Consider the following 22,699-nt stretch of genomic DNA (forward strand, 5'->3'; position numbering starts at 1 on the left):
CCAACACTTCATGGAAAACTTTGAGAAGCATTTTATTTATTAATAGGAACTCAGTATATTAATATTCTTAGTGTATATTTTTATAACTTTTCTATTTTATTAAATAGATTATCCTTTTAAAAACCACTTCTCTGTTAGGCAGAGAACAGGTAGAAAGTAGAGAAGTTTAATGCACTGAATGCACAAATTAGCATATATGAAAAACAATAACCTTTTATTATTAGTGTACATATAGTGTAGAATATAAATTAAACAAAAAATATTAAACAAAAACACTCCCACCACTCAGAAATCACTACTATTAGCTCCTTACTATACTCCTGGAAAATGTTTATTAAAAAAATAACTATAATAAGCATTCATAACAAATATATATAAATTTGATATATAAATATAACCAAGTTAATTTAAATTTAATATTTAACCCAACTCAAGATGTTTTTTAAACCTTATCTGATAATGTTTTCCTCTTTGAGAGTTAGATCAAATTGGCATTTACAAATAAGAAAGACAAGACACAGTCTGATTCCTAGAGGGCAGGAGTTAAGAATACATAGAAAGTGCAGTTCTTTTTCTCTGTCATGTCACCTGTTCAATGTACAGATAGTCTTCATAATCAGACTGGATAGTTGGAGTAGCTGACCTTCAAAATATGGTCAATAGTATACTGGAGATAGTTAGGCAGAAATGTTTTCAAATTCTCCTAAGCCAGAGGTCTCGTAATAAGAAGAAAACAGGTATTGCTGTCAGCAGCAGTTATCAAATCTGGTAAAACCTTACACTCCAGAGAGTACACAGTACCGGCTATTTCCTCCTGGGAGGGCCTCTCAATGAGATGCAGATATATTGAGGATGTCCTATGGCTAGGCAGGAGTGCAAATAGGGTTGCCAGGCTCATAGGACCTCTCCCTACATGCTTCCTCTTTGGGGTCCTCCAAGGCCACAGATGTATTTTACATTGATACCAACCCTGGGAAACTGACCCAAAAGACTCTTTAAAATATTTTGGTGCCTCCAAACTCTAATGAGTAGACTGTCTTTGAGACTGAGACTGTTCTTAGAGAGTTGGGGAGGAAGGAGATGGTGTTCCCGTACAGTGTCAACCTGAGCAGAGAATAACTCAACAGTGGTGAGGCTCTTCAGGTCCCCTAAGCCAACTGTCACTGTTCCGGCCTGCCCACTTCTGGGGTGTTCTGGAGACACACCCATACCTAGTAGGAACCTATAGAAGTCTGGGAGTATATGTCAAACCCAAAGACTCTATTGGGAGTGAGCTAATTGCTTTTGTATTACAACAAGTAGATTCCTATTATTTCTCTCCCCGCCTCCCTGGGAAAATTATTAAACATTGATCATATGCTCACATGGAAAATTATAGATCAGTGATTTTACAAAGGAGAGTGAGTTAAAGTGAATTTTATATTGCTGCTGTAAAATAATCTATAAAAAGGAGAGTGAAAAAGCAGAAGTCATTAGAAACACATGTTGTCTGATAACACAAATTATGTTTATTGTAAAGGGGATAATATGTAGTTAATGACATGACTAAGAGTTCAGTTGAAATTTGTTAAATTACTTTTTTAAAAAATAAACTTTTAATTTTATTATTATTTGTTGTTAAAGACTTTATTTGAGAGAAAGAGAAAGCACAGAGGGGCAGAGGGAGGAGAGGCAGACTCCCTGCTCAGCAGGGACCCTGATGGGCTCGATTCCAGGACCCTGCAATCATGACCTGACCCGAAGTCAGTTGCTTAACGGACTGAGCCACCCAGGTACCCCTAAACTTTTAATTTTAGAATAGTTTTAGATTTATGGAAAAGTTATAAAAATTATACGTAAGGACATTATATATCCAGCATCCTGTTTCTCCTATTGTTAACATCTTACATTAATATTTATACTTACAGTATATTACATTTTGCACAACTATTGAACCAATATTGATACACTATTATTAATTAAATCCATATTTTATTCAAAATTCCTTAGTTTTCCCTAATGTCTTTTTTCTGTTCCAGAATCCTTTCCAGGATACCACATTACATTTAATCATCATGTGTCCTTAGTCTCCACTTGTCTGGGACAGTGTTTCAGGCTTTCCTTGTTTTTGATGACCTTGACAGTTTTGAGGAGTACTAGTCAGATATTTTGTAGGATGATCCTCAGTTTGGGCTCATCAGATGTTTTTCTCATAAGCAGCTCAACTCTAGAGTTTCTTGAATGGAAGACCACAGATGTAAAGTGACATTCTCATCATATCCGATCAAGGGCATATGCTGTCAACATGACTTATCACTGATGGCATTAAGCTTGATGACCTGTTTGAGGTAGTGTTTGTCAGGCTTCTTTGATATAAAGTTATTCCCTCTACTCACTCCCGTACTGTACGCTTTAGAAAGTAAAAGCTCACATTTCAGGGAGTTATGCTCCACTTTCTTGAAGGGGCATTATCCTCATAAATTATTTGGAATTTTTCTTTGACAGGAGATTTGTCTATTTTTTCCCATTAATTTATTGATGTCATCATTTATTTATATCAGGATGAACTCATGGATATGTATTTTATATTTTGGTTTATAATCCAATACTACTTTATGTATGTTCTTGCTCAAATTGTTCCAGCTTTTGTTATTGGGAACCCTTTCAATAGGCTCTTACAGTGTGTGTGTGTGTGTGTGTGTGTGTGTGTGTGTGCGTGCGCGTGTGCACCTTCTTTCTGGCACTACAAGATATCCCAAGCTCATCTTGTATATTCCCTGTCCAGCCCTAGAATTGGCCATTTTTCCAGGGACCTTAGATTCCTTTTATTGGACACTAGTATTAGACACAAAGGTCTGGGCGCTGGTGTGCTGGTTACTACCAGGGTGTGTTATTTCTAAGTGATCTCAACTTGGATGTACAAGATTGTGTATTGTAGGGAAAAGACTATCTAGCCTTCTAGGTTTGTTTGGCTGGGTCTATGAAATAAACTGACAGTAGGCAGATCAACAAGAGAAAAGGTATATAATTTATTGTTATTAGGTGCACAGAAGTATCACAGGAAAAAAAAAGTGAATACCCCTGCCCCCAAAATCAGTGAGATTTGAGAACTTTTATAGTATTTTGAGAGAGGAAGGGAGTGGGAATGGAGGATTTAGGAGGCAATATATGATCTTTAGGGGAGATGAATGGACTCTTTGAAGAATAGATAAGAGGGAGGTATGATGGTTTATGACAGAGTTTGGGTGTGGTGTTGACTTCCAGTCTCCTCTCTTGTGATAAGAATTAATGTTCCCGGGGCGCCTGGGTGGCTCAGTGGGTTAAAGCCTCTGCCTTCGGCTCAGGTCATGATCCCAGGGTCCTGGGATCGAGCCCCACATTGGGCTCTCTGCTCAGCGGGGAGCCTGCTTCCTCCTCTCTCTCTGCCTGCCTCTCTGCCTACTTGTGATCTCTGTCTGTCAAATAAATGGATAAAATCTTAAAAAAAAAAAACCAGAATTAATGTTCCCTGGTTGGTGAAACTCGCAGGCAGGTTATGACAATGAGTTCCTTTTGGAACATCTTTCTTTAGGCACATAACGGGAGCTCAGAAAAAGCCTTTTCCTGCATTTGCTATTTTTCAAGTGCCTTCAGTTCAAAATAATCAATGTACCAAAGTGGCGTATTTTGGGATGGCATGTCATGAACTCCTTCAATAAAAATGACACATACATATATATATATAAAACCTGTACTTATTTCCATATCTTTTATCTGTATCTATATTAAACTGAACATGAGTTCATACTGATGTCCCTTGTTCTGTATTTAAGGGGAAAAGTTGGCAACAGATGGTGTCTCACAGCAAGTTTTATTTCAGTCCTGCTCTGATCGTATGTGCCAAATCTACTCAAAAAATCATTGTCCATTCTCTGGGCCTCCTCTGAAGACCAGATTGCATTGAAAAAGCACACTTGTGCTGGGAAGAAAGCACTGCATCAGACTGGAAGTGCAGTAGACGTTAGGGGAAATACAAGAAGCAGGCAAAGGGTGCAACAGTTTTGCTCTTTGACTAGATGCCAATGGAGATATGAAATATCAAATATGGATATACTTTGAGCCATCAGCATTATTGTTTCTCCAGGTATGAACATTTCTGATAGTCACTGATGAAGAGAAGTGACTCACCTGGTCCAGGTAGTTTGTCTTACTTGACTTGGCAGAGATGAAGCAGGAGCACTTAGCACTAGTAAATGGTATCAGTAAGGTGCCTGTAATTTAAAACAAGTATGAAAGCTTAGGTCTTTTTGTGTCTGAATCTTTCTGCATTGCAAAAATAATGTCTTCTTTGTTAGTCTAGGGCCTTTGCAAGCCATTAGTGGAAAAAAAGCCCATGCCATCAAACTTGGGTGTCAGTGATAGGGGGAGGGAAGGAAAAGCACAGTATATTTCCATTACAGCAGGAAGCGATTGTGATGATAGGGTAGCCGGGCAAGGAGCTCTCAAGATATGTTTCTTACAACTTGAAAAAGGGAGAAATGCCTGGGGAGAACTGTATTTGGCCAGCATCAGCTCTATCTGAGCATCTTGTTAAAATATCTGAAAGCATAAATTGACAGGTAAGGAAAATGTGGGAGAACCAGTTTTGAAATGCATTAGGAGATGGCACTAAAGATATGCCATAGCTTATTATAAAACATTCATGTCTGTAAACATCTGATTTGAGAAACTTCCACTTTTCAGGTAGGGTGGATTGTTTGAAAGAAAAGGAAATAAGGGGCGCCTGGGTGGCTCAGTGGGTTAAAGCCTCTGCCTTCGGCTCAGGTCATGATCCCAGGGTCCTGGGATCGAGCCCCGCATCGGGCTCTCTTCTCAGCAGGGAGCCTGCTTCCCCCTTTCTCTCTGCCTCTCTCTCTGCCTGCCTCTCTGTCTACTTGTGATCGCTGTCTGTCAAATAAGCAAATGAATCTTAAAAAAAAAAAAAAGAAAAGGAAATAAGAGGAATGGAGGATAGAACAATATAAATGAAGACTTGTTAAAACAAAGATTACTTAAGATCATACTATGCTTTTAGCATGTTTTCACAGACTAAAAAGATAAGACTATGAACATATTAATATTCTTGTAAGCATTACATGTTAATAGTATTTCTAGCTCATTCTATCTAGCTGTACACAGAATGTATCCATGTGTATTAATAGGTACAGGATTTTTTTGTTAGAGTATTAATATATAATTATATTTATCTTGGTAACATTTCTAGTGTGTATTGATAAATACCATAATGTAACAGACCAACAAATTAGTCTTAAGTTTACCTTTGAAATCAAAGCAAGATAATATTTGTGATTCTATAAACATAGCTTAATATTCTTGGCCTAATGCAATTGGAGTAAAACAGAAAAGTATTTTTGGAATTGATTTCATTTTGTGAATTGTTCACATGCACAGCAGAATTGCCCATGCACTGGTGAGTGTAATTGTGCACCTAGGTTTATTAAGGCAAAGGAGCAACGGAAAATGCATGGCATTGTAGTACGTAGATGTTTAAAGAAAACACAGTATTTCATTAAAGAAGGTGTGGCTGCATAGAGCACATTTATTTCATTTCTGTTCATCAACTCTTTAGGTTCTTCATTCCTTCTTTTTATGATCATTTTGATTCAGGAAGCACTAATAGTTGACAATAATAGAACTCAAAAAGATTTCAGTCATGAGGAATTGGGATCACAGCATAGAATTTGCTTGTATTTATCAGTCTTTTGCCAACAATAAAAAAGATCAGGCCTTTTATGGCTTTCAATGTACAAGCTTTCCATGGATAGTGAAAAATGTCCTCTCTTACATGTGGTTCTTTATATTTAATAATAAGGACCATTATTTATTGAAAGCTTGCAATGTGTAAGGCACAAAAAAAGATATGCAATAATTTAATTAATCATAACAGTTCCCCCATTTTAGAGATGAGGATCTTGGAGTTTAAAGAGATGTGGGTAAGACTTAACACAAACTGTACACTTAGTCAATAGCAGAACCAAGTCTTAAATTCAGGTCTGACATAAAGAGATCTTTTAATCTGAAAGCTGATTTGCCTATTGTTCTAATATTTTCATATAACCAAAGGGGGGAATATGCCTAAACACTGCTACAGTTTTAATATGTACTTGGCTTATGGCCACTGTCTTGCTTGATCTTGCCACCTCCTAAGATTCCAGGGATAAAAATAGCAGCTAAAATTATACTTAGGGGCCCCCAAAATATTCTGGGCCAAGACTGGAGAAAGCTCTTTTCAAGTGACTACGAATTACCAATTCCAGTTGCTGAAAACTTTTGTACTAAAATTAAATAGGAAATTCATGATTAGGACCAAATCTCCAAGTCATAAATCAGTCACGATTGTGTGTTGGGGTTGGGGAAGATACATTTTCTTTACAAGTGAGTTCTGCTCTACCTTCGAAAATTTTACTTTAAACGTGCTCCAAAAATTTGAGAAGTAAAACTGCTTTGGAACTTGGGAAAGAGGCCAGAAAGCACAAAGCAGACTTCAGTATGTCAGGCTTAAACATACCCAACCTCTAAGACACACCCTAATGATGGTTTGTCCTGATGTCTTGCGAGACCCTATCTCAGGGATTTATTAGCTTATAGTTGGTCTAAGCAGGTTACATATACAAAAATCTCATGGATTTCCTACTCCTAGTTTTAAGTAATGGGCTTTTCTGTCAATCATTTTTTTTCACCTGTTCCTAGTAGCTTCAAGCCTTTGCTGAATCCTGGGTATAATGTTTAGTCAACTAAAATGTTATCAAAGCCAAAGACCTGAATCTCACAGTAGCAGCAGGCAATATAGAAGAAGAAAGGCTCTACCACTACTTTTTAAAAAATCCATCTTGACTAAAACCAATGAGTTTGTGATTTAAGTTAGTCATCCTCATATTGTATTGTAAAGAGTGGGGGTTTTTGGAAGTGACTCAGGTAACATGGAGGGCAAGGTGAGAACAAGAGTCCATAGTGGATGCTGTGTTGGGTGGCTCAGCTCCTCTCCTCAGAGCCAAAGGATTTACTCTGTTAACTGCTGGGAGTGCTGCCAGATGACAAGCCCCAGCTGTCAGCTCTCTCTGGGAATTGCTTTTGGCTGAAGAGCTCCCCTGTCCCAACCCAGGTCAATGCTTAAGGGTTGTCTCTGTTTGAGGGCACCCCATAGAGTCGCTGAGGTCTTGCTGTGACTGTATTGCATGCCTCCCTTTGTCTAATCCTGTTTCTTTTACTTCCTTCACAGTTGCTGATCCCAGAGCACTCCCTAATAAACTTCCTGCATGCTAATTTCTTCTGTTTCCCAGGGAACTGGACCTACAGCAAAATCAATTATAGCAGCTCTGCTTTTATTGCTGAAAAATATTGGCTATTCATGTAAGATTTCACTTAGGGCAAACCAAACTAAAAATCTCTGAAAGCCACGGATCTAATTTTAAACAAACGTTTCACCTTATATGAAAAATCATCCTTATAGTTTTATGCAAGGCCAATTTATTTAAGTTAATCCTTCCAAACCAACAATAAGCAGTGTGTTTTCCTTTTGTGATTGTTTCTTCTTAGCCTTTATTTGTATGTTGTATTTACATATATATACTCCTGTGCCTATTAAAGCTGAAAATACACCAAATGATGGAATCATAGATATTTTTGATACTACATATATAAAATCAAGAAACTATACAACAGAAGCAATTTTAGCAGACCAGAGAAGGGCATTCAGTAAATGGCATATATACTCAAATATTGATAGGATTTTTTACATATCCCATCCCTTCCCCTCAAGGAATAACTCTTAAGATTTTGTCTTAAAACAGCTATGGTATAAATAAGGATATTGTATAAAGAATTTTCATTCTTCTGTTAAAAAAACTCACATTAAAAAATATACCATCAACTAGCTTCTTATAAAAAAGGAGTAAACCAATTTAAAAGAGGCAGGGCCTTATGATTAAATTCATTGTATTCTGTGGTGGACTGGAAAGTTATTAAAGAAATTTCCAACTAATTAAGTTGTTGGAAGGCTAAATGATAAAATGTTAACTGCTGAAAAGATAACTCAAATTTAATAAGCATGTGTATGATTAAGTTCTGGATCTTAGCAGGTCCTTGCAGAGCTCATTCAATAATTCTAACTTACACAATAGTCAAGACAACAAAGGAGAAATACAGTTTGGATGCAGAGGTTGATTTTGAGTTAGGTTTTCCTACTACTCTATCGCCTGGGAAGCCATATACACATCAGGACTTAGCTTTCTGCTGCAGCATTAGGGATGGTTCACTTTCAGGTATGTTGTTGCTTTGGCAATTTCTAAACTTGGTGTGGCAGCAATTAAGTGATATATGGTACATGATATAGAGAGTCAGAAGAGAAACTAAAGATGCAGGGTTTTGAAAGAGTATTATTTATTGGAAAAAATAACAAAGTACTTTATATACATGTTATTTAACATATACGATCCGGGTGACTCGAACATTCTAGTAGTGGATTTATTCTGTAGCCTGAAATACCCAAGCTTAGATACTTGAGAATTCCTGATCACAACTTCTGAGTTTTTTTTAAAAAAATCAAAATTTAGTAGATAAAAGTCTATTGAAAAATACTGGAAAAATATGAAATTTAGGTAGCATCAATGACCACATGTATTCTAAAATATTCTTTCTGGAGAAACAGTGATTTCATCAAGTACAACACTGAAAATACATACAATCTTCTAAAAATATGCAAGTGTAAGATAGTAATCCTGCATATGCAAATAGTAGCAATATTCTTCCATCAAAAGTGAATAAACTTTATAAATATAACATATACATTAATTCACTTTCTTTATGCATTATAAGCATACTTTTGGAGTGGAAGAACCCTAAAATACAACCAGTGCTAAATCTTTGTTAATGCATTATGGGGAGTACATGAGTAAATGAAGTTAATTTATTAATTTGCCAAATATTTTGAGCATTTATTATGTGCCAGGCACTGTGTTAGACAATGCGATTTGTGAACCAGATAGACATGCTCTCTGCCTGTGAAGTTTATCTAAAGGAAGAAGGTGTCAGGGCTGCCTGCATGGCTTTGGTAGGTTGGGTTGTAGATCCGTGGTTTCGGCTAACATAGTGATCCTGGGTTGGAAGGATCCAGCCCTGCCTCTGCCTTGTGCTCAGCATGGAGGATGCTTGGGGTTCTTTCTTTCCCTCTCCCTTTGCCCCTCCCCACTTGAGTGGGTGCATGTGCATATGCGTGCTCTCTCTCAAATAAATGAATAAATCTTTTTTAAGAAAAGGAAGGAGCTGACAAATAAGCTATTACAATATAGCATGACAAGTACTGATAGCGTAAGTGCAGGGTTCTCTGAAAGCACATGAAATAGCAGAAGTGGACTTAACAGAGAAATTTTCCTGGGGGACCTTATGTCTAAAGGTCTTAAAGCTGTGGATGTGTTGGTTAGTTTGGTGGGGAGGGCCTAAAGAGAGAAGTTAAAGCATGTGCAGAGTTCTGGAAGTGAGGAGGCATGTCTCTCACAAGGAACTGAAAAAACAAATTCGGTAAAGCTGAGTGTTGAAAAGGGACAGGCGTAGTGCAGAGAGATTAAGTACACAAGAACCAGCTCTTGAGGAGCCTTGTAAAACATAGTAAGGAGCAAGCACTTTTTCATAATGGCAACAGGAAGCCACTGAAAAGATTTAGGCGCAGGAGATCAGAGTTATGATTTAGGAAGATTATTCTGATTGTAGAGGGAAGAATGAAGGCAGGGGAGACCAAGTAGGATTCCATGATAGCTATCTAGGGAGATGATAGGGTATGAACTAAGTTAGTGATACTGGGAATCAAGAGAAGTATAAAGATTAAAGATTTTTTAGGAAGCAAGATAGGACACGGTGATTGGTTATAAGTGGGCAGTGTAGGAGACAACTGTCATTTGCTGAGACTGGAAACATAGGAAGAAAAAAAAAACAGTTTGGGAGAAGGATGCTGAGTTCCTTTTGATTTGGATATACCGAACCTGAGGTACTAAGGCATAAGCAAATACTTATGTTGGGCAAGCAACTGAATGTATGGATTTTATAATCTGTACGGTGCTCTGAACTGGAGATACGGACTGCAGAGTTGTTAGTATGAAATGGTAACTGAAACGTGGAGTGGACACATTGTCTGAGGCAATGTGTAGGGTAGGGAGAAAGTAGGTTGTGTTCTTTTTACATCATCCTTGGTCAAGTCTATTACTAGAAGCATTAACAGGTATGAAAGTCTTACTGTTTTCTCTTCTTTGACCTGTTGAAGCCATATATTGACAAGAAAAACATTTAAAATAACCTGAAGTCAGTAAACATTTGTAAAATAACTGTTAAGTATAATCTACAAACCATACAAACAGCCCTTAATTGCTCAATATCTAGGTTTGACCATCTGAGCCTTCTTACTTTACAAGTCTTTACTTAGGCTGGAATTTGCCTTCCATCAGTTCTCTAACTGTTTATTTCCTGATCATCTGGATCAATGGATATGCAGCTCAGTGACAGCCCAGGGAGATTTTGTCTGATCAAAACATGAGATTATGTAGGGACGTGTTGGTCAGAAGACAACCATAATTCATCATTCCCACATGGAAAAGATCCAAATACAGTTTTGGATGGGTTGATGGGGATTTGCTTCAATGTGCTTCCTTTTCGATCCACAGAAGTCGAAATGGGGCTGTGACCTGTAGGGTGGTTAATAGGTGGCATGCTGCTACTGTTTTAACAACTGGCTTGTCAGGCGAACAGAGCCCTGATTTGCTGTGTTTGCCAATGTTGATAGTCTGACTACTCCCCTCATAGACAATTTCAGGCTACCAACTGATGCCACTGAAGGTCGGCTGGGGGGAAAAAGGTATACAATTGGTTTTTGCAGGTCAGTGCAAGCTGGTGCTGGCACAATACTGGACCAAGTATGATGTGACTGGTGGCCCGGAATGGGAAAATACCTTGCATATCACAGCTTAAGATATGAGAGGACTGAATTCTACAAGACACTGAGTTTCCACTTTAAGGAAAATTGACTTATTCATCTCTGGCCAGTTTATTTGTATATTTTAACCTTTTCCATTTGCATTGAGAGCTGTGGTATAAATGATGTATATATTAATAATCTAATAACCTTAGTATTGTAACCTCCATGTCTTTATCCATAATCACTAACGGTGTCTAAAACTGGCTTGTATCTGAGATTGAAATGATTGAGAACCATTTTCCATTTAATTCCTTACACCGTGAACAAAAGAAATGACCAGTTCCTTTTCATTTCAGGGTACAAGTATAATCTACAGTCTAATACATTTCACAAAAGAAAATATATTATTTCCATCAAAGAAGCAAAGATTGTTTTTTCCCTATCAAAGCAAACAATTTGATGGTATGTTGCTCTAATCAATAAAAAAATTCAGTAAGAATAGCAGCAAAATATCTCTTTACGTGATTTAATATATGTCCTACCAACAGCAGTGTGCAGATACATAGTATTGACGTATATTTTAAATAATTACTATTCAAACTTACTTTACAATTTTTTTTCAATATTAGCACTGGTGGAATTAGAGCTATTATTGTGCATACTGTATCTTTTTTATATTCCAAAGGAAAATTAAATTTCTTGGTAGCGTTAGAAAAGAATGCCCTTTTTAATATTTAATGCAGACATACAAAAATCTCATGACTTCTATTAAAAACCTCACAATTCTGCTGTGCACAAATGAAGACACATTTTCAAATAACTTGCCCTTATGCCAAATTCATATAGGTTTCTATAAAAATATTTCAAACCCAATAAAAACACAATGATATAATACAAAGTCTTTTCTTTGTCAAACTTTAAAAGGTCTGTATTTATATAAATCCACAGTACTTTTTAGTGCCCTCTGATTGGTATTTTTGTTCAGGATTATCTGATTTTAGAAATCAAAGTTGAACACTTTTCATCAGTTTTCTGCTTCAGCATGGAAGACATTGATAACTTACAGAATAATTTTTTTAAATAGGATTGGGTAAAAACTTTACAAAGCAGAATATTAAACACTTTATACACTTTAGTTACTGCCCTGCCAAAGATAAAAATACCCCATTGTCCCATTTCCCTCTTATTTAACTTGAATTTCTAGATAATTATCTTTAGTGCCCAACCTTTGTCTGTATAGAGGGTCTCTGAGATGCAAGTGTACAAATTTTAGGTTCTTTAACAAAATCCAAAATATCACTAAGCCATTTTCTGTTTTTAAAGTGTATTTAAAGAAATGTTTGTTCAAATATAAAACCCCAAAGTGCTGAATTAAAACACATTAATAACATGACCAGCCAGTTACTGATGTGGCTTTAGCCTTAGAGGAATATTATTAAAATTGGCTGTTAAATTTCAAATTTAAGCATTTGGTTTTATACTGTAATACTGTATTTCCAATACAGATATCAAAGAGACCAAGCTGATTTTTTTTTTCCTTAAAGACATAGTAAAATATTTTAGCCATACTACAAATCAATTTTTGGGGGGAGGGGGAATGCCATGCCAAGATAGGAAATAGATTTTTTTAAATCTTAGAATAATTGTTATAAAAGAACTATAAAATGTAAATTTCTGGAAAAAAATACATGGAAAATGTCTCTCTAGGAAAAAAATACACAACTTGTTAGATACAAGAAAACATAACATTACCATGGGGTGCAGCCAGCAATGGGCATGGCTTAAGAGTCTTAAAAAATTCACAAAAGGTAATTAGCACCAAAATTGTCTAAAATTTCAAATGATATACTGAAGTGATTCCAGACCCAAATGTTACATGATAAAAAAGTTACATTTAACTTTCATCAGTCATAATAAATATATCCTTTTCAATCTTTAGAAAATGTCCTAGCTTTACTGATTTTCCTCACAATATTAAGGTAGTGTATAGTAATTACGTTTATATTGGTTTGGGCTGAGCAGGAACAGAGATATCCAAATTATTTCCCAAATGGTAAGGGGTTATTTGGTGGGTATGGGTGGGGACAATTCTCCCATTAAAACTTTGTTTTAGCTCCTTGTTCCATCCTTTTTCTTCTAAAATGTTTTATTGGAATTCTTTACAAGATCTATATTGCCTGGTTTGAATTCCATATCCTGTTATTTTCCCTGCTCACTTTTTGGTGTGTTAAGATCGACAATGGGAATAAGGTGGGGTTTTTAAAAGTGGGCACAGATCACAGTAATAAAACAAGACTTTTGAATAAGCTACCAAATGTATATTCAACCCTGTGATAATCAAGAGTTGAGTTTAGTTTTAAACAATTTCCACTTATAAATTTAATTACAAAACAGCACATAATTTGAAACAAGGCAAACTTTTCAGCTTTCATGTAGTGAAATATATAACTTCACCAATACATATACAGCTACCAAATGTGAAACAACAGCTTATTTGGCCATATTTTACTGTTGCACATAAATAATGACAAGGCAAACAACAGCAACTAGTCCAAGGGCTTGTAAGCCAAGGAACCACAGCATTATCCAAAAGAACATGACTATTACTGGTTCCACAATTCGTTCTCCAAAATACATCCTTGTGAAGCCCATCTCGATGAGGCTTTTGTTCAATTCACCAAAAAGTGTTCCCATCTTTTTGTAGTCATCTCCAACAGGTTCGCCGGTGTGACTTTGTGATTCTTCAATATCCTTGAAAACAAAAAGAAAAACAAAAAACCAGAAAATAAAACATAAACATAAAATGAGAAATAGGTGAAGGTCTGTAAGAAAAATGAATATCTCACTGTTCGCCCAAAATACTGGGTGTAATTCTGATAATCATTCAGTAAATATTTGGGATTGTTCCTTTTGATTAACATATAGAATGACTCTATCTGTGCCCACCTTTCAAGAATTTGGAAAGCCCTGATTTATTGATTTCTGTAGAACCAACAATGGACCCTCAATACTGATTTATAAGATTAAGGAAGGAGCTGATTCATTTCCATTCATTTTCTAGTTTCCTGGGATTATAAAAAACAGCTGCTTAAAATGAGGAGTCATGTTTGTATTACCCTTCCCCTTTACCACGATTTCAAAAAACTTTTCTATCAACCTCCTGTTTTGAAGCAGGGACCCCGATTGCTCTGTCTTGTGAAAGTAAGCTTTTTAGTCCATTCCCTTGACACTGAGACTTCAATGAACCTAGCCTGAGCTGACTTGTCAGGTCTTGTTGCTACTATTGAGCATTTCTCAGCCATCACTGCTGTGATCTTTCAGTTTTAGACCTGGCTAAGGAGACCTCAGTGTAGGCCCTTGCATAGTTTCTTGTCCAGATTCCAGAAATGTCCTAAGTGTGTCTTATTAATCTCATCAGAAGAGACAAATAGTTTTCAAATAGGAATAATTTTGTACAGTAAGTCCAAAAGTCCACCTAGAAGTCAGCTCCTAAGAAAATATCCATGTGTACCCAATATACATACCAAAAAATATTTCCAAAAAAAGTTTACTATTTCTATTACCTCCCAGTCTTATTACAAGTAAGGCCTTTATGCCAGTTATTGAGCTACTACTGTCTCTCAGCTTTAAATCAAACTTTGGAATTCTAGAAACATTTTTGGCTTGTTAGTCTCTGCCAATATAGGGACTAATGAAACATTGCACAGCTGGAGAAGGAAAGCAATTTGCTCTCGTTTGCTTCTGAAGGGTTTGTTGGTGCTGTCGGTTTTGCTCTAGCAACACTTCTTCAATCTGATGGTAGTAATTTCTTCTAGTAGCAGCCACTGGTTTCAACTTGGGGATTTCCCAACACTTGCAGAACCAATCTCAATGTGCCTTCTTGAGACCAGATCCAACCTGTGGGTGCCTATTCCTCAGCTATCTTGTTCTTAGTTCTATGGGATCCCCCCTCTGAGTGAAGAGACATCAGTACTGGGAGAGCAATGATGGGTTCTTGAAAGTCTGAGTTTCAGCTCCACAGGGCCTTTCCCCAATCTTCTCAGTTTTAGTAAGTCTGCCCCTTTTCGTGGCTGCCCCAGGCCAGGCCTAGGAGTAGGGGCTGCTTCCAGGTATTGTTACCTACATGAGTTTTAAATTTTAGCATACTCTGTAATCCCCTGGAGGGTTTGTTACAGCACAGACTGTTGGGCCTATCACCAAGGTTTCTAATTCATAAACTGGGGCTAGGGCTTGGTGTCAGAATTTGCATTTCTAACAAGTTTCCAGCTTATGATGCCTGTCTGGTGACCATTGTTGGAGAAATCACTTCCTTAGTGTTCTCTTTCTGCCTTTTCCACTCTTCAATGCCTAATTAACAATTCTTTAAATTAAGTCATATTTGTTGAAATCATTGATATAATTTCTCCTCACTAGACCCTAATATAGCCGCAAAAGAAAAACTATGTCACATAGGTGACATAGTTATCTGATCATAATTTATTAAACCTAATTCCATTTAGGAGTCATGATTCAAATCAGTAATTATATACTGACTACCTACTAGCTCATTGTAGGTACAAGATGGAGAATTATTCATAGAACAAAAAAATCTTTAGGTAAAGGTTTTGACATAATAAAAAGTAAGTATTAGATAAGATTAAGTGTGCTGTCTAACCAGAGGAAAGTAAACTTAGAAGACAAAAGTCACCTGCGAAAAAGAACCAATGAATTTGAGCAAGTTTTGAGACACTCTTCAAATATATGAATCAAACCTTAGATTCCTTTAGTAGAAACCAAAGCTTGATCATTTCAGCCATCTATATATAAGTAAAAATATTTTTATTTAAAAAATGCCTTATTATCTTGTCTCTCTCTCTATATATATATAATTTAAAGCATATATTTAAGGGAAGAGAGAGTGAAATCTAATTTTTATTTACAATAGCAGATCAAATGATGTTCTTTAGGACTTTAAGGTGATCTTTCCCCATATAACAGCAGTTTATGTAGAACACAGAATATCATTGATGAAGTAGTAGGAAAATTAAACTTACTGGGGCATCATTGCTAAGTCTCTATTTTAAGTTTAAGCTAGAAATATTTTTGAATTATTATTTTTAAGCCAGAATTATATTTACATATAATTTTAAAATTAGTTTTGGACTTGCATTTTTATCAAAAAAAGAGTGGAAAAAACAAAATGCTGTAGAGGGAATTGAAATCCAGGCTCCAACACTTAAACTGAGTGACCTTGACCAAATCACTTTCACGAGCTTCAGTTTTCTAATCCATCAAATGGATTTATACGATTCCTTTTGATAATGATAATTTTCTCTTGAATTATAATTTACTTGTTAACCTTTCCTTAATTTTTGTGTTTCATTTCTTTTTTTTTTTTTTTAAGATATTATTTATTTATTTGACAGAGAGAAAGAGAGAGAGAGATCACAAGCAGGCAGAGAGGCAGGCGGGAGGTGGGGGAAACAGGATCCCTGCTGAGCAGAGAGCCCCATATGGAGCTAGATCCCAGGACCCTGAGAAAATGACCTGAGCCGAAGGCAGAGGCTCAACCCACTGAGGCACCCAGATGCCCCGTGTTTCATTTCTAAACTAGTTTATTTCTCACTGATGTGCTGTGATTGGGTGAATTTTATGTTTCTCAGCTTCTCATACTTTTATGTGTTCCATGATGATATTCTACATTATAAAAGAAAAAAAAAATCTTGTTCTTGCCTGAGATCAAGCCCTTCTTCTCTTTAGGACAGAACTTGAAGACTACTTGATTTAGTTTGTAATTCTTCTGGTGCCTCACTTTTCTCTATTCCACCAGTGTCTTATATTGTTGATACTAATTTCTAGCCTCCTTTTTCTACTTTTTATTAAAGTTTTTTGTTTTCTTTTTTACTTTTTCCAGTTTCTTTTAATCTATGTACTCATTGTACTTTGGGGTTTTCTGTTGTTACTGAAAATTTTTAAACTTTTTTTTTCAACATATTTGTGGTTGTAGTACAAAGAAAGTACCCTAATCTGATATGGTTCCTTCTGAAGATTCACTTTAAATTTTTCTACAGACTGCTTTGTGGGTTTTTCAGGGAAGAAGTCAGTGTTGCAAGGAAATCAAAATAATCAAAACAAGGAATTAGCTAACTCCTAGAGGCCAAGCGAGCAGGCCGCAATGGATCACATCATCTCAAATCCTGAGAAAACCTGCTGGGATTGAGACTGTAACTAGAAGACCCAGTAAGGACCGGTCTTGGCAAGATGTGGGTGCTACAGCCTGTTTTGTTTTTTAATATGAAAAATTTCAAGCAAACACGAAATTAGAGAAAAACAGTACAATGGTCCCCTGTACACCTATAATCAGATTCAACAATTACTAAAAGTTTGCCACTTTACAGCAGCACTTCTTAATCTGGACAATCTAAAGGAGAGGAAAAAGTAAAAATCATTAGAAGAATGTTTAAAAGTGGCATATCTTCACAAATGAAGTCCTGAGGAAACATCCAAAATATCCAGCAAAGAATTAGATAGGTTTCAAACAATCCTAAAGGAAAGATATTTAAGAACATGGAAAAGAAAATAGGCAGCATTTTTAAATCAGTGAGATTATAGTTAGTTTCATTACAGTATTTTCTATACCCAGAATATCCACCACAAATACATTATCCTAAAAGGTACAAACATTGGTGCACTGCTAAATATTTAGCAGTAGGCTTTGTCAGGGGTGGGAGTTGGGTGGATCTCTGACTGGAATTGTTTGCCAGTTCCTTAGCTTTTTCCAGTTTCTGTAGCTGGTCCTCCCGCTGTGGTCAATTTCAAGCTACTTACACCTAGCTTGCAAGTTTCCTGAAAATTTAACAATTGGCTCTTGAGGTCTGGTAGGAGCTGCCATCAGTACTCCACTGTAGGTACAGTAGTTGAGATAAAGACCCACATGGTTATAATTGATTAGTTTGATCGCTCCCTTCTTCCCATCGATTAGTGCATTTAATGCAAATTTAAGTTTACGAAGTTGCTAGGCTAGGATAGTTAAATAGAATTACTGCAATACAACATATTGAAATTAGGAAAATTGTATTAAATGTATTATGATTTGAGTAGTAGATAGGGTAGATAAAATGAAATACATGTAATGCTATAAAACTACCACAATTAACAGAATTTTGCTTTTTCTGGTCTGTGTCATACTGATATCAAGAGTTCATTCAATTCAATACTTTTTATAAATTCTTATTTACAATAAAATTTAAAAAGCCTGGATGGTTTGTGAGGAAGTAGTGCTCCTTCAGTGCTCTCTGGCTGCATGAATGACACCTCCATCCATATGTCAGATCCAAGGGCCTTCATGACTCCTCCTACTTCCCTCCTCTTTACATCTAGCTCATCAACATATCCTCTTTATTTTACCTTCTAGATATTTCCTTATTGTGTATATTGCTGTTCCATCTGCTGCTGTAATCTCAAAATAATCGATGAACATCTCTTGTCTTGACTATTCCAGTAGTTTCCTAGCTGCTCTTGCATATTTTCCTTGGCTCCCCTATAAGCTATCTACCACACTGCAGCCAAAGTGATCCTTTTAAATGCAGATCCAACCACTCCCCGCTGCTTTTAGGATAAACGCCCACATTTTTAATGTGCTCTATGAGGCCCTGCTTAGTCTGGTTTCTCTCTGGGTCTCTGGCCTCACCCTGTCATCAGCCTCCCTTTGTCTTTTCCTGTTTCAGCCACATGGGGCTTTAACTTCTTGAACAAGCCATGCTTTTGCTTGCCACAGATTTACACCTGCTGTTTTCTCTGCCTATCACGCTCTCCTCCCTCCCTTGCTCAGTTAATGCCTGCTCCTCATTTAGCCTCGGCCTAAGCCTCAACTCAATCTCATAGCACCTTATAATGCTCCTTCAGTGTATTCTAAATCAGTGTAGATGTGTTTGTGATTATTTGATGAATGTCTCTATCACTGTACATGAGGATACGGGACAATATCTATTTTTGCTGACCATTTATCCTCTAGTATCTGTGTACAGCAGGAGCTGTGTTGGGAATAGCAGCACATAGAAGGAGCTAAATAAATATTTGTTGAATAAATGGAGAAAATTTATCATACGTCTGGCAAGCATTGGAGCAATAGCTTGATAGATTTTCCATTGCTCACTTCTTGCCAAACAAAAGATTTTTCTTCCGAAGTATTTTTATTATAGTAGTTTCAAAGCAAATATTTCTGTTTGGAAAATTATTAAGCATCCATTCCCTCTTTCTTCTTAGAACCTATTCCAGCCCACATTCCTCAGGTGAGGCAGACCCTACCTACAGGTCCAGAGACGACAAGTCTTAAGAGTAATAAACTTCTCTTTACCAGAAGTTGGCTTTGGAAAGTGCATGTGATCCACTTTGGAACAATGACTTTTGTGGGTCCTCTTGGAAAAGTCTTCCTAACCCTTCTGACCCAATTTTAGAAAGTGATCCTTATCTTCTTCTATTTCTCCAGATATAATCCTTTAAGTAAAGACAATTTATTGTATTTTTATCAGTTTTCTATTCCTGCTGTAAGAAATTACTATAAATGAAGTGGCTAAAAACAACAAGAGTTATCACCTTACTGTTCTGTAGGTTAGAAGTCATGTCAGCAGGATTGCAGAGAATCTGCCTACCTTTACTAGTTCCTACTGGCTGTCTGTATTCCTCGGCTCCTGGCCCCCTTCCTCCATCTTCAAAGCCAGCAATGTTTAGCTCTTCTGACCATTCTTCTGTAGTCAACTTTTCTCTCTGACCACAGCAGGCAAAGGTTCTCTGCTGTTAAGGACTCACGTGATTAGGTCTAGCCTAATGGGATAATCCAGGATAATCCCCCATCTCAAAGTCCTTAAATTTAATCCCATCTGCAAAATCTCTTTTGCCATGTAAGGTATCACATTCACAAATTCTAAGGATTAAAATATGGACATCTCTGGGGAGGCATTGTTCTGCTTACTGCAATATTTTATTATACAAATTATTTCTTTATATATCTATTTCCTGTCACTAGCTTTGATAGGAAGGGTAAGCCATTAAGGGCAAGAAACATGTCTTACAAATTTTAACATTAGTACTTAGTATATTGCACTGTGCCTGGCCTATGGTAGGCTCATAATAGGTATTTGTTGAAGGAACAATAGTACTTTACAATAACAACATGTTAGGCAATGAAACAAAAAAAAAAACCATGAAAAATAAACAAAAGTTACATGTAACATCAAATATTTTATTCCTCTATGAGTACAGATGTGAATTTGTTCAAATATTTATAAATAAATTCTATTAGATTACAAGTTATGGTAGCTGCTAGCTAAAATTTACATGCTTGGGGGCACCTGGGTGGCTCAGTTTATTAAGAATCTGATTCTTGGTTTTGGCTCAGGTCAAGATCTCAGGGTTGTGAGATCAAGCCTGCCCCCTACATCCATGCTGGGCATGGAGCCTGCTTGGATTATCTCTTCCTCTCCTTTTGCCCCTTCCCCCACCATTCACCCACATGCTCTCTCTCTAAACAAAACAAATTAAAAAAGATTTACATGCTCAGCTCAATTTTTAAACCACTGTATTTGAACAGTGGAGAGTAATATAAACAGAGGAGTTTATGAGTCCTTGACTCTCTCACATGTTTGTAATTTTCAGAGTAATAGTAATAAGTGGTGGTATTATTGATGATATAGTAGAAAAGCTAACACTGAGTGCCTACTATGTGCCAGGCACTGGCTTTACATGCTTTATCTTGTTTGCTCTTTCCACAAGCTGTGGAGAAATTATTATTTTCCCTCATATGCAGATAAGGAAACTAAATTTCACAGGTATTAAATGTCTGGCCATTGACTTATTCTTAGTAAATGGAGGAGCTCTTGCTCCAGAGACCACTCCTTTAATCCCTATACTATACTACCTCCAGTTATTATTACATTAATAATTAGCCTCTGTCTAATGCTGTTTAGTTTTCATATTTGAACTCTGCAAAAAGAAAAGCTATATAAACACGTTTCCATTTGTCACAGAATGAATACATTTAACAAAGTGAAATGAACATCAGCATCTTTTTTTGCTTTACATCTTTCTCACAGTTTACAGCATATCGAAAGTAAGTTTATCAAGCCAAAAATTACTCAAATTTTTATTTTTATCTTATATGAAAACGTAGACAAGGCAAAGCTATTTGCAACAGTTTAGTGGATTTTTCATAACCCTTTCAGTATTGACTAGAATTCAGATTCAAGTATGGAAAAAAAGATTACAAACAAAAATGCAGAGATATACTTGGCAGAATTGCAGTAAGGCAACAACAACGAAAACCAAAAAACCAACCATACAAAACATTTCATACACAAAGTGGCAAAGCAGTGCAGAAATTCAGATGGTGCTTTTTGCTCTGTTCTAACATTAATCACTTTTGTCTATTTGCCAAATTTTATTCTCTGTATTTGAGATCCTGGTGAAAGAACATTTGTCAAAAGCACAGTTTCCTTCATGATCATACAATAATGGTATGACATGCGAGCTGAAGTGTTCTTACCAAGATAGTGATATTATTATCTTTTCATCCATGATTAAAGACATACATAAAAACAAAGAGGTGTTAGATTGATTCAAAATCTTCTTTAAAAATACACAAAATTAGTGATGAGAAACTGAAGGTGAACCCTTACATAATCGTAGGATTTTTTAAGAGTGAAGTATCCTTAAAGATAATTAAAACAAAATCTCCTACTTTAAGAAACAAGGAATGAGAGGTTAAGTCACTCAGCCTATTAATGACAGCACAGGTTTTAGAAGCAACTAGGACAGATTCAAATGTTGCTCTGCTCGCCTACAAGGCAAATTACTTAACCACTGACCCTCCATTTCCCCATGTGTTAAAGGAACATAATAATACCTAACTCACAGAGTTGTGATACTAAAATGAAGACATAGATAAAAAGCTTTTAGAATACATATACTAATCGTTCAATATATGGTAACTATTACTATTACTATATTTTTGGTAGATTTATATCTTGTGATTTTTACTTCTCTTTCTATTGTGCCATGTTGCTTGAGATAATTAATACCTTAGGGATCATCTTTCTCATAATAATCAAATTCAGTTGTATTTTTCTTCAAGTGTTATGACAATTTAATTATACAGAAGTTGAGGTGGGATGTTTTCTATGGAACAGGTAAGGATAACCCCCATTAATTATTGTGGCTATATACTGGATATTGCGTTAATTATTATGTTTCCTGTGGAATTAGGTATGGACCTATGGCACAATCTGTGCACATTAGTACGGCAAGGGTTCTGTTTATTGACTTTATGAAGAGTGTAGGCTACATTCTATAAACAGGCTTTTGCTGAGTGGGTGACAATTTAAAATGTACTTTCAACTGTTTGCCTGTTTGCGGTACTACATTTGTATTACTGCACAGCATTACATGTGCAGTATTGGAAATCTGCTGTTTTTGTCTGTCTGATACTTATCCCACCTTTTTCTGCTAGAAGCATGCACCTTGATTTAACTTTGGAGAAACCATCCACTCCACTCTTACTCCCCATGTTTTGGTTGAGATGTTCCCATCCCCCAGTTTGAAGCCTGACCAATCAGAATATTCCATTTCCTTGGACATATGATTAGTTAAGGAATGAGCATGTAACCCAAGATAGGCCAACGAAACACCTCTACCTAAGACTTTTGCTACAATTATTAAAAAAGAGACATTCTTCTTTCACTGCTATTGGTTAGCTGGTAAGATGCAGGTCATCTTATTACCATGAGGGGAAAGACTGATCTAAATGAA

General features: G+C 36.4%; 1 protein-coding gene across 1 annotated transcript in view; it reads right to left on the reverse strand.

Moving 5' to 3' along the window:
* Window positions 1-9,240: 9,240 nt before the first annotated feature.
* Window positions 9,241-22,699, reverse strand: part of LOC111155341 (family with sequence similarity 241 member A) — a 41,688-nt gene continuing 28,229 nt past the window's right edge. Inside the window, exon 2 of the mRNA XM_022515496.1 lies at window positions 9,241-13,669. Coding sequence (XP_022371204.1) covers window positions 13,424-13,669 — 246 coding nt within the window. The 3' untranslated portion in view covers window positions 9,241-13,423. The remainder of the gene's footprint in view (window positions 13,670-22,699) is intronic.

The sequence above is a fragment of the Enhydra lutris genome, unplaced genomic scaffold (genome assembly GCF_002288905.1).
Source record: "Enhydra lutris kenyoni isolate GAN:26980312 unplaced genomic scaffold, ASM228890v2 scaffoldscaffold3, whole genome shotgun sequence".
Classification (NCBI taxonomy): Eukaryota; Metazoa; Chordata; class Mammalia; order Carnivora; family Mustelidae; genus Enhydra; species Enhydra lutris.